Source organism: Periplaneta americana, chromosome 9 (genome assembly GCF_040183065.1).
Source record: "Periplaneta americana isolate PAMFEO1 chromosome 9, P.americana_PAMFEO1_priV1, whole genome shotgun sequence".
NCBI classification, from domain to species: domain Eukaryota; kingdom Metazoa; phylum Arthropoda; class Insecta; order Blattodea; family Blattidae; genus Periplaneta; species Periplaneta americana.
The window spans coordinates 128,929,121-128,942,614 of NC_091125.1; the positions used below are offsets into that span (position 1 = coordinate 128,929,121).

General features: G+C 33.7%; 1 protein-coding gene across 1 annotated transcript in view; it reads left to right on the forward strand.

Annotated features, from left to right (window-relative positions):
- Positions 1-7,408, forward strand: part of LOC138705695 (sodium/potassium-transporting ATPase subunit beta-2-like) — a 40,556-nt gene extending 33,148 nt beyond the window's left edge. Inside the window, exon 5 of the mRNA XM_069834272.1 lies at positions 7,148-7,408. Within this exon, the coding sequence (XP_069690373.1) occupies positions 7,148-7,254 (107 nt within the window). The 3' untranslated portion in view covers positions 7,255-7,408. The remainder of the gene's footprint in view (positions 1-7,147) is intronic.
- Positions 7,409-13,494: the final 6,086 nt, after the last annotated feature.

Sequence of the window (13,494 nt, forward strand, 5' to 3'; positions counted from 1 at the left end):
CATTGAGGAAGAAAGACGAAAGCAGAATAACGACTAATGAAATGAAATTTATGAGATATATAGCAGGACATACGAAATGGGATCACAAACGCAATGAAGATGTAATGGAAGATTTACAACTAGAACCTGTAATTAATCACATAAAACATTAACAGAACATCTAAAAACAATTGGATTACACAAGGCATAAAAATCTCTTGTAAAACTAAGAGGTCTCTCTATATTCAAAGTAGAAATAGTAATGACCCCAAATTAATAGCTCACTTTAAAAAGTACTCTAAAATATTACACAAAGTAATCTTAAAAGCCAAAGAACTTTACTATAACAGAATTATTCTGAACTCGAATAATAAAATCAAAACAACTTGGAACATAATAAAAAAAGAAAGTGGAAAGTGTAGAAGTAAAGAACAAGGTTACACTCTTGTAACAGATAATAGAAAAACATCAGATGCAACAGAAGTTGCGAACATATTCAACAATCATTTTCTCTCAATAACTGATAACCTAAACATCCCACAGAATAATAATAATAATAATAATAATAATAATAATAATAATAATAATAATAATAATAATAATAATAATAATAATGCCATCGATTGTTTGAAAATATCTATTCCTGTAACTTTCCCAAATATTCAAATTTTTCCAACAAATTCACGAGAAATAATTATAATTCTAAAGCAATTAAAGTCTAAAAATTCCTCGGGGGATGAAATTACTAGTAAAATATTAAAAGCCAGTTCACAAATAATAGCTAAGCCCCTGTCTTATTTATGTAACTTTTCAATGTTTAATGGTGTATTTCCAGAGCGACTGAAATATTCAGTTGTTATTCCTTTATTCAAGAAAGGGGACAGAACCTCGCCCGAAAACTACAGGCCCATATCCCTTCTACCAGTCTTCTCAAAGGTCTTCGAAAAAGTTATATATAAAAGAGTATATCATCATCTTGATAGATACAACATTCTCATTCCGGAACAATTTGGATTCAGAAAGAATAAATCAACTGAGCAAGCGACGTTTAATTTAACTGATAAAATTCTGGAAGCTATTAATAAAAAATTACAAGTAGGAGGGATATTCTGTGATCTCTCCAAAGCTTTTGATTGTATTAACCATAAAATTCTACTACAAAAATTAGAATACTATGGTATTAAAGGCATAGCATATCAGTGGTTTGAGTCATATCTTCTGAACAGAAAACAAAAAGTAGAAATCAACGCATTTAATAACTCCTTTAAATCTACTTCAACATGGGGAAATGTTCATACAGGGGTCCCACAGGGATCTATATTAGGGCCTCTTCTTTTTTTAATTTTTATAAATGACCTTGGCCCCATAATAAAAGGAATAGGTTATCCTACACTATTTGCAGATGACACAAGTATCATAATTACAGACAATAACTTTGTCACATTCAAATATAAAACAGAAACAATTCTCCTTAAAATTTATGACTGGTTTACAACCAATAAACTAGCATTAAACATTAATAAAACTAACATAATTCAATTTAAAGCCACTTCAAATTTAATCTCTGAAACATTGGACACAACTATCAACAATATACCTCTACTAGAAACATCAACAACCAAATTTCTTGGTTTGCATATTAATAATACAATAAATTGGAAAAATCATATGAAAGAAATAACCCCCAAACTTAGCTCAGCATGCTTCGCAATTAGGTCGTTACAACAATTTCTAAACAGCAGTATCTTAAAGACAATATATTTTGCCTATTTTCATTCCATTATGTCCTACGGAATAATATTTTGGGGAAATTCTGTAGATAGTAAAAATATATTCTTATTACAAAAAAGAGCCATTAGAATAATAGTTGGAGCAAAGGCTAGAGAATCATGTAGATTATTTTTTAAAAAGTTAGAGATTCTAACCTTAACAAATCAATACATATACTCTACAATAAATTTCCTCTTATGTAATAAAGAAAATTTTCCAACTAACTCAGCCATACATAGTATAAATACCCGCAGAAGGAATGATTTTCATACGCCATCATCAAATTTATCATGCTTTCAAAGGGGAGTACGTTACATGGCGATAAAATTGTTCAATAGTCTTCCTGAAGACATTAAGAATCATAGCCAAAACCCTGCATTATTTAAGACAAAACTAAAAAATTACTTAATATCTCACACTTTCTATTCTGTAGATGAATTCTTGACATTTCACAGTACTGTGTAAATATTATAATAATATTAAATGATAAACATATTACATTGTATAAAATATTATTGTTATTAAGGTATTAATTCTGTACAATTTTCATATTTGCATTTTATATGTATTGCATTTTATTGTTAAACGTAAGAATTGGACATGTTCTTTATTCTATGCTGTAAAGCAAATGTAAGAATATTATGGAACAAATAAATCTATGTATCTATCTATCTATCTAGAACAACTGGGTAAATCATCTGCATCGCATGCATAGAGATAGAATCCCAAAAGTCATGCTCCACTATCGTCCAAATGGGAAGAGATCTCTCGGTCGTCCAAAGAAGCGCTGGATTGAAAATTCAACTGTGAGATCGTAACAGGCCATTTGGCCTAATACTTGAAGGAAAGAATTATTATTATTATTATTATTATTATTATTATTATTATTATTATTATTATTATTATTATTATCATCATCATTAATGAAAAATAATAACATGTCAATTTTCAAATAAGCTGCTATGCTGTGAGTTGATTTAAGCAGGCTTAACTATTTAATTTTTATAAAGCAACGAATATTATGCTCAACTGAAGAAGCATGTCTTGAAATTCCCCTGGAAATATTTTTCAGATCGCTGAAGTTTCAGTACACACACTGTTCTCTCTCTTTTTTTTTTTGTTTTTTTTTTGTTTTTTTTTTTTTTTGACAGCAACAAGCACGACCAACAGGAAAGTTTATTTCGCACCACATTACCAAAGAACCATTTATGTTGCTTACACCAGGATGCATTGAAAGCTCGCGTTTTAAGATTATCTTTCAGAAAAATTGTCAGTGATGGTGTAGATCTGTCTTAATTTAAATCTTGCCTTTTTTCTATATTATTTCTTCTCGATTATGATACTCTAACAATGAATTTATTACAATTATCATCATTATGTCTCGCATCTCTTTCAATTTCTATTTTCTCTAAACACATAACCACACTGACCACACGACGATTCACCACTGTTATTCTCATCCCAACCGACACTTGAGACCAGCATTGACAAAAGACAAGATTCTGAATGGGAGAAGTGAAGGCTGATGGGTGGGCGAATACCTGCTAGGCCACGAGGCCACAAGAAATGTACCTCAGTTTCAGCTTTCCGAGTGCAATGTCAAGACCTGTGGAAACATACGAAATGCAGAAACCAGACCCAGCTGGAACATTTTGGGCCTCAGGAACAAATTTTACTGCAAGACAGGTCTATATACATCACAAAGTTTTCTACCTCTACATTTCTATAGCCTACGCTTCATTCAAATAACTAAAGTAATAATGTTATATAGCCTACGACTAAAAAACACTAAAATTTTAAGTTTAAGGTAGCAAAGTGACAGAGACCCAGCCTCACTTGCCTCAGTCAATCAGCCGCCACTGCCCCTTTGGTATTACCTATCTGTCCTGATGATAAAGGAACCTGTAAGTAGTTCCTAAACATTGAAACTGTCAAATTCTAGGACACGTGGAATACACAAAAGCCTAATTCTGTTCCATGGAGTCCTTTTTCTAGTTATGTAATAGTAGATTTGTTATTTATTACGGTACAGATTATAATTATGTCGTAAGATTTGTATACTGTCAGAAGTAGCCAATGTAGTTGTATAGCTAACACTAGTAATTAGTTGAATAATTCATAACAGTAAAGTTTCCAAAATGAGATTCATTATTTCCAGTGTTTGCTCCTTCGAACACCATCTTGCAAATATAAGATGTTGAATTAATTATCATGCTCTGTTTTGTTATGTATCATGATCTGTTCACAATATTACTGGTACTCCATTTAATATTTTAGTTTTCGTTCTATTTATAGGCTTACATAGTATATTAAAGAAATATTATTACAGTATTACATCCAAAGAATAGAATTGGAATATATCAGTCCCCTAAATGCCCATTGTGCAACTCAAACCAAGAAATGGATTCGGAACACCTCAAAATCTGTGCTTCAATGGTTGACCATGATAATATATTTGAAAAATATTGGAGTGCAAGAGGTCAAATGACTTTATTGTCAAACGCCTGGCATTAGAAAACAACAACAACATCCAAAGAAGCAAAATTCTGAAATCTCAACAAAATTAACAAAGGAATGACTAATATAAGTTCATGTACACATTAAAATTGTGTTTTTAATTTATAAATTTTGGTTAAGATGGGCATAATACTCCATCTGCTCTTCTATGAATAAGCCCTGGCTGTTGTTGCTGCTGCTACTGATTATAATAATTGATGACTTGAAAGTCAATGCACAGTAATTTAATTTTAGTACCGTATTTCTTATGTTTGCGAAAGACGCGGGCAAACAATGGTCAAGGAAAGCATAGGACAACGTTTTATAGAAAGAACTAGGAAAAGGCATTGTAAATAGCGAACATCAGTGTTGAAAATATTGTAAAATAGTAAACTCAGTGATTTTGAAAGTGCTACCGTAGTTGGAAATAGCAAATATTTGTGTCAAAACATTGTAAACAGTGAAGTCAGTGTTTGTGGAAGTGCTAGTTAAAATATTGTAAATAGTAATCTCAGTGTTTGTCAAAGTGCTGGTATTAGTAATACGTGGACAGTGCATAAAAGGACTAAAGAGCAAAGTGCTGAGACTATAGTAAAGTTCAACAGGGTTAATAACCTGCCATGACAGTAACTACGACAACTCACCTGGATTGGCTCACCAAGCGAGTACTCATGAGCCACCACTGTAAAGGAGGTCCTAACCCCAGCACAGGAGGCCTTTGCCCAACTTGGACATCATGGCTATATAATTTATTTTTTCAGCAATATTCTTTTTCAGATGTTGTCTTCATCAAAATTAAGTTAGAAAAAATTAGATAGGTATTTGTAATTCTTTATCTTACTGAATGGAATATGTTATTTAAACATACCTTGTTTTCTAAACAGTCAGGACGAAATAAATGTAAATAATATATCCTAATGTTTTGCAGACCATGAGATCCTTCTGTCTATCTCCATCTGTCATGTATATTGTTTTCTCTTAAATTAGTGGAAGAATTTTGTTAATTTTCAGAATTTATTTTTAATAACACTAACATGAAATTTACTCGAAATTAACTGTAATAACTTTCTTCTTGATTTTTACATAAAGCAACATGACAAGTGAAACTATATGCATAAACTGTATTTTCCAAAAATATTTAGGTAATGGTGTATTTGTGTATATCGATGCCATTTACTTTAAGCTTTTCGTTGTTACTGTGTTGTAAATTCCTGCAGTAACAGGAGTTGCAGGAAGTAAAGAATTCAGAAAATGGATATTTGAGCTTTAGGAACAGGAAAGCTCTGTAAGGATGATTATATTTATTTAAATACTTACAGAGCTTTTTCATTATGATATTTACTTAATACAATGACTAACAATACTACATTAAAGGATAAATATGTAATAACAGTAATTTAGGTGATATTCTAAAAAAGAGAACTGACAAAATAATCTTGTAAGCATGGCTTCCTAACATTCCTCGATTTTTTTTTTTTTTTTGCCATTGTAATTTCTAGATATGGACAAAAACATGTTTAACCAATGAAGTCGGACCTTACAACATTTAATCTGGAATTTGTTTACGTGAGTGACTTTACATTAAATGTTAAATTTTAAAAGAACTAGCTAGCACCCTACATTCAATTTATCTTCTATTTCACATCAATAAATTTAAGAATGCAGTTATATTGTCAGGCTCCAAAGCAGCTATTCTATCAATAGTCTCTAAACACATACCTTCATCTCAAACAGCAGAAATAACTAAAATGCTCTCTCAATTAATATCAATAAGAGAATTGTATTCCAATGGATACCATCCCATTGTGGAATCCTGGGAAACGAGAATGTGGATGCACTAGCAAAGAAGGGCAGCACTGCTACTTACAGACCTGTTACTAAATCTGCATATTACTCTGTGAAAAGATTTATTAAATCTACATACTTAGACTTCAACAAACAAAATTTGATAGCACAATCTTAAGGGAAAAAAATGGAACTCTCTGCATCATAATCCACAGTTAATTCCCGATTTACCACGAAAATCGTCTGTAGCTGCATTTAGATTGGCAACAGGCCATGATTGTTTGGCCAAACATCTGCATAGAATTGGAATATATCAGTCCCCTAACTGCCCATTGTGCAACTCAAACCAAGAAATGGATTTGGAACACCTCAAAATCTGTGCTTCAGTGGCTGACCATGATAATATCTTTGAAAAATATTGGAGTGCAAGAGGTCAAATGACTTTATTGTCAAACGCCTGGCATTAGAAAACTACAACAACAACATTCAATTTATACAAAATGTTAGAATGTAGGCTTTCACGGCTGGCGTCATTAGGATTGGTATTATCCATTAATTATGCATTAGGGTAATTTTTCTTATTGAAGTTTTTTACCTATAATAGTCATTAAGAGACAGTCTATGGCTTTTAGAAAAAAAAGTTAGTTCTTCTTTATTTTCTATTATGCAATACACAGGCATCTAAAATATTGCCGCCTATTTCAGATTCACTCTGTATTATACTTATAGAGAGTATAAAATATGTTCTTCATATATTTTTATTTATACCTGCTGATGTGTGTAGAAATTTCATGCGATGCAAACATTTGTAAACACAGTTCATGATGAATAATTTCAAGGGAAAAAATGTTCCAGGGCCGGGTATCAATCCTGGGACCTCTGGCTGAATGCACCATTGCCCTACCGACTGAGCTACTGGGAACTTTACCCGACATTGTCTCAGTTTTTCCCCTTATATCTACACACCTCGAGTGGGCTGCCAAGATGCAAGAAACTCACATTGAGTGCACAAAAACTCTGGGAGTTTACCTGAAAGCGAGATTTGCAGAGTTCATGAAGCTTTAAGTATCTGGTACACATTTTCTTTTTTCTGAGAATTTGCATTGATTTGTTTTAGTGGGCATCCTGACAACAGTTCAATGCAAAGCCTGGGCCAAAAACTTGAAACACGAGACAACATCTGCTGAATTCCTGCTAATGATTGGCTTTAAGGACTATGGATGAATACTAATAGCTGGAGAAGAATGCTCTTACGTATATAATAGGTCTACAAGAGGAGTTATTGTCATTCTTATGTAGCAATAATAAAGTTGTTAGTTATTTGAAAAATTATTGAGGTGTTGAAAATGTAATAAATTTGTAAATGTGAATTGAAATTTGATATATACAGTATATATCCAGAGAGGAGCATTTATCGAAATCCGAGGTAGAGACCTGTTATCTGGCAGAAGAGTGGTTAGGCATTAGTGCAAAGTGTGGGTATGTTACAACACAACTTTGCTGTCTACGTTTCAGTTATAAGCAGATGTATCTAATTCAATAGATTAGTACAAACACCCACAGAGACATCAACACAGACATGAAATACTACACATCCAACCAAAAAGCCAGAAACTAAACACACTAGAACAATATGAAATATACAGACACACAAAAACACACTTGAACGAAATTCTCAACACACAACTCAACTTCAAAACACACACACTCTTTGACTCTACACTATACCACAGGAACACACCCTCACAGGAAATAGAACAAGTGGCGCCAAGACCAACAACGACCAGTTCTGAAGATGACCCATAAATAGGTCGAAACATGTAAACGAGGTACATTGAAATTTAACACAGGAAAGTCTTACCATACATATTCCAAACTTTAGTGTTGTTCTTATCAAACCTGGTGAAAAAGAGAACTATTACCGTGGATAGTCATCTGTTCCTTAATTTTTAATAGGAACAGCAATCAATTTTGCAGTAATGTAGTGAATTAGATCATTATCTCACTCTTAACAACCTGTGGCATTCATCCTTTATCTCTTTACTCTTCATATATTGCAGTTAGGCTATTGAAATACGCCAGAGGGATAAATGATTCTTTATTAGATTTTCTATCGATATGGACAAAAATCACGTTCCTGCTCGTAATAGTTACCGAATAAGAGGAATGGGGAAAAAGTTTTTTTTTTTCTAAAAATATTATGGATTTTCCATCAATATGGTATTACCTACATTCCGGCTGTTAATATTATATTAGACCTGTAGGGTCTAATACGTGAAGGATATGATGATGGTATTACCTACAATTTCTTGTTACGGCTGAAAAAGGGTATCTGTCGGATACAGGGGGGAGAGCCATTAATCCTTCCCATTGAAGGCTTTAAGGAACCAACCTGGACAAATACCCAATGTCCCATCCCTACCTTCCCGTGGTGCAGCTGTTAGTAAGCATAATTTTACAAGCTGAACTAAAGGGAGGGGCTACTCATCAATTAGCACTGGTCAGCTTGATGAGTTTATGACTGAATTTGGTATAATTTTCCTCTAACCAATACCTAATTTCCTCTTTACCCTTTCCTATCCAGCCCTCTGACTGAACTCTTACTTTCTTCGACCCTGACGGCATTAGAGCATTCGAGGCCTAGGGGTTCATTTCCCTTTCCTTCCTCCTCTTTCTACTTTTCTGTTCCTAGTGCTGACCTGCTATGGCACTAAAATCGTCCTCCAGTGGCTTAAGGAGGGAAAGCTGGTGATCAACAAGATCTCCCAGCTAGGTCCAATGGACCCGTCGACCAACAGCAGGTGTGGTCCTCGAGACATTCTGGGGGTTGTGTGTGAATGAAGTAGCCACCAAAACGTTAAAATATGGTGTTCACTTAAATCGGCTACAACTTGCCATTTTTCACTCCAATATGAAATGAGTACCATTAAGGTAAAATTATCCGGAGGTAAAATAGTCCCCCATTCGGATCTCCAGGCGGGGACTACTTTAATGGTACAGAATCAACTAAACATCTTACAATGGAATGCTGGCGGTATAACATCAGCCAAGAAGACTGAACTAGCCAATATACTCTCAGATAATAATATAGATATCTTCCTTATTCAAGAAGCAAACCTTAATGCTGACCAATTAAAATATTTTAATTTTAAAGGTTTTAATATGAAACTGTTACCCAAAGGTAAACAGATCAGTAGTGGAATTCTCGCAGGTACATCAAAGAAATTAATTACAAATTTTCAAATCATAAAAGAAATAGATAATCAAGACAAATTAGAACTAATAAAAATTGAAGCATGGAAAAATCAATAACATTTTAAAATCTACAGTGCCTATAACCCACCTAATAATCCCCTTGATCTAACTTTGTTTGATATACAGCCTAAAACTATCATAATTGGTGACTTTAACGCCCACTCCCAACTTTGGGGCTACGATAATGTAAACCAACCTGGAAAAATGATCATGGACCTCCTAAATACTACAACCGCAGAACTTGTCTACAGAAAAGAAGATCCCCCTACTTTCATTCATTATTCTGGTTCTGGTACAAATCCAGACTTATTACTAGTAACATCAGATATACATCACGAAACCAAGAAAAAAATAAATGACGACCCTGGATCTGGCCATAGAGTCATCATTGCTTCTATTCATCTCAACCAAAACCGAAGAAAAGAACCCTACAATAACAAAACAACATGGAACTTTAAGGAAGCGAATTGGAAACTATTTACAACAGAACTCGACGAACACCTCAAGGTCAACACACCACTAATGGAAAATACAAACTCAGATAGATTGAACAAATATTTCTGTGAATCTATTCTTAATATTGCCAAAAAGCACATTCCACGAGGCAAACCAAAAAAATACACCCCATTCTGGACAGAAAACCTGAATTTATTGAAACAAGATAGAGATAAAGCAAGAACCAAAGCAGAACATAGCAAAACACCAGAAGATACTCAAGATTGGAGGAAGAAGACTGCCATTCTTAAAAAAGCAATCATAACAGCAAAAAAGAAATGTTTCAATAAATTTATTGAAAATGTTAATTACAGAACCGATAGTGCTAAAACATATAACTTTTTGAAGAATATTTCCAATACACAGGAAAATACTAGCCAACCTATTATCCATAATAACAAAACACTAACAGATAGTAGAGATATAGCAAACGCATTTAATAAACACTACTCAAACTCTCACAGATTACATCCCAATACCAAAAAAACTGACAAATTTATCAAAAGAGAATTACATAAAAATAATAAAAACAATATTACTAGTACAAAACCTGAAATATTTCATCAAAATTTTACTTCCAAAGAATTAACTCTAGCTTTACAAAATTTAAAAACCAAGAAATCTCCTGGCCCCGATAACATTCATTCCGAATTTTTGAAACATCTGGGGGAAAAAGCCAAGTCTGTACTTTTATCCATTTTCAATTTATCATGGAACACCTCAGTTCCTGCAGCTTGGAAAAAAGCAATCATTGTACCAATTCACAAAAAAGGGAAACCTGCTCATGATGTTAATAGTTATCGACCAATAGCACTATTAAGCATGATAGCAAAAACCATGGAGTCCATGATCTCCAACAGATTAACTTGGTATTTAGAATCCCAAAATCTTTTATCACCAAGACAAGCCGGCTTTCGACAACTACACTCTACCAATGAACAAGTCATATGCCTCGGCCAAGAAATAAAAGATAGTTTTAACAAGAAAGAAAATACCTTGGCAATATTTATTGACTTTCAGTTAGCATATGACTCTGTTTGGAGAAATAAATTATTACTAAAACTCCAGAAATTAGGTATCTCCAGCAATATGTTCAGATGGATATCAGAATTCCTTAGTCAACGATTCATTGCCACTAAATTCAATAACTCACTTTCTAGTTACAGACAAACATATCGAGGTCTACCTCAGGACGCTGTCCTCAGCACAACATTATTCAATATTTATATAAATGACTTACCCTCCCTCCTAGAGGAATCAAACATGAAAACAGCACTATTTGCAGATGATATAGTTTTGTGGACTTCTGGATCTTACTGACATAGAGACAAAATTCAAAATTCTGCTCTTAAAGCTCTAAATCAACTACATGAATGGAATACATCAAATTTGATGACACTCAATTTAAGCAAAAGTAACTACCAAATATTTTCACTTGGTAAAAAAGAAAGAGAATTCAATATCCAATACAATGGCCAACACCTTCCTAGGACTTATGAATCCAAATATCTTGGAGTTATTTTCGATAGTAAGTTAACATGGAGCAACCATTTGAAATACATTTCTGAAAAAGCTCGTAAAAGATTCTCCCTTCTAAAAAGACTAGCAGGAAAGAAATGGGGATGCTCTAGGAATACTTTGAACATTACATACAAAATGTTTATACAGCCAGTGCTGACATACTGCGGAGAAATTTTAATTACTTCACTTTTCATAAACGAAATAGAATATGTTCAAAACCAAGCTCTCAGACGCATTACTGGTGGAATCAAAACAACTCCAATAGATTCTATGAGATTCCTCACTAATATTAACAGCATCAAAATGACAATAGAAGAAAAAGCACTGATTCAATATGAAAAACTTATTAGATTACCAGGAAACAATTGGCATTTATACAGTCCTCTCAGTAGATTGAAAACTCAAAAAAGTTTCATATCCATTGTTCAAGAATTAAAACAGAAAATCAATATCCCGAATTTAAAAGAAAACCTACAAATTAAACCAAACCCTTTAACTCTATTAAATATAGAATATAATCTAAATTTAACAGAAGAAATACTGAAATCAGAAGCAAACACTGAAATACTAAAACAATTGTTTTTAGAGACAATTAATATTAGATACCCTCCACAAAACTGGCTTCATTTATACACTGACGGATCCTTGATCTCCAGAGAACAAGGTGCCGGTGCAGGTGTTACGTGCTATCTCTTCTCACTTTATAGATCTCTTGGGTATGGAATAACAAGTTTTGATGGAGAAATCATTGCAATAAGTGAAAGTCTCAGGAATCTTCTATGCCACATCAGTAAATTTAGGAATGCAGTTATATTGTCAGACTCCAAAGCAACTATTCTATCAATAGTCTCTAAACACACACTTTCATCTCAAACAGCAGAAATAACTAAAATGCTCTCTCAATTAATATCACTTAATAAAAGAATTGTATTCCAATGGATACAATCCCATTGTGGAATCCTGGGAAACGAGAATGTGGATGCTTTAGCAAAGAAGGGCAGCACTGCTACTTGCAAACCTGTTACCAAATCTACGTATTACTCTGTAAAAAGATTTATTAAATCTACATACTTAGACTTCAACAAACAAAATTTGATAACACAATCCCAAGGGAAAAAATGGAACTCTCTGCATCAAAATCCACAGTTAATTCCCGATTTACCACGAAAATCGTCTGTAGCTGCATTTAGATTGGCAACAGGCCATGATTGTTTGGCCAAACACCTGCATAGAATTGGAATATATCAGTCCCCTAATTGTCCATTGTGCAACTCAAACCAAGAAATGGATTCGGAACACCTCAAAATCTGTGCTTCAGTGGCTGGTCATGATAATATCTTTGAAAAATATTGGAGTGCAAGAGGTCAAATGACTTTATTGTCAAACACCTGGCATTAGAAAACAACAACAACAATTTCTTGTTACATACAACATGAGCTATTCGCTCTGAAAATCTGCAGGATTATTTGACTTCCATTCTGTATTTATTAAATTTATTTCATGAGTAACTGAACACCATTAAGAGTTATTTTTTTTATTTTAGTAGGTTATTTTACGACGCTTTATCAACATCTTAGGTTATTTAGCGTCTGAATGAGATGAAAGTGATAATGCCGGTGAAATGAGTCCGGGGTCCAACACCGAAAGTTACCCAACATTTGCTCATATTGGGTTCAGGGAAAACCCCGGAAGAAACCTCAACCAGGTAACTTGCCCCGACCAGGAATCGAACCCGGGCCACCTGGTTTCGCGACTAGACGCGCTAACCGTTACTCCACAGCTATCTAGAGCAATTGTGATGTCATTTAGTAGTCATGAAGACACTTAATTTAGGCAAACCAAAAAAAGTAATACTTTCTGGCCACAACTGACAACACATTCATTTCACTATATGGTATTAAAAATGGTTAGAAATGAGGTTCAGTGGTACAATGAAAGCACAGCTGCAAGATGTAGGATCTCACGTCTGACAGGGAGAAGTGGAGGCTAACCTCAAAATAATTTCTTTGTATTGCTTTACATTGAATTTGTAGTGGGTGTCAGCGCCATGGAATAACAGACATTCATGGACTTTCTAAGCCTTTAGTATGCAGATATCTTTTCTTCCCTCATATCTGTCAAAACTGCAGTTTTATTCAGTCTCTTTTTTTTATTAATGACGGGTACTTGACTGTTCGTCATTCACACATAAGA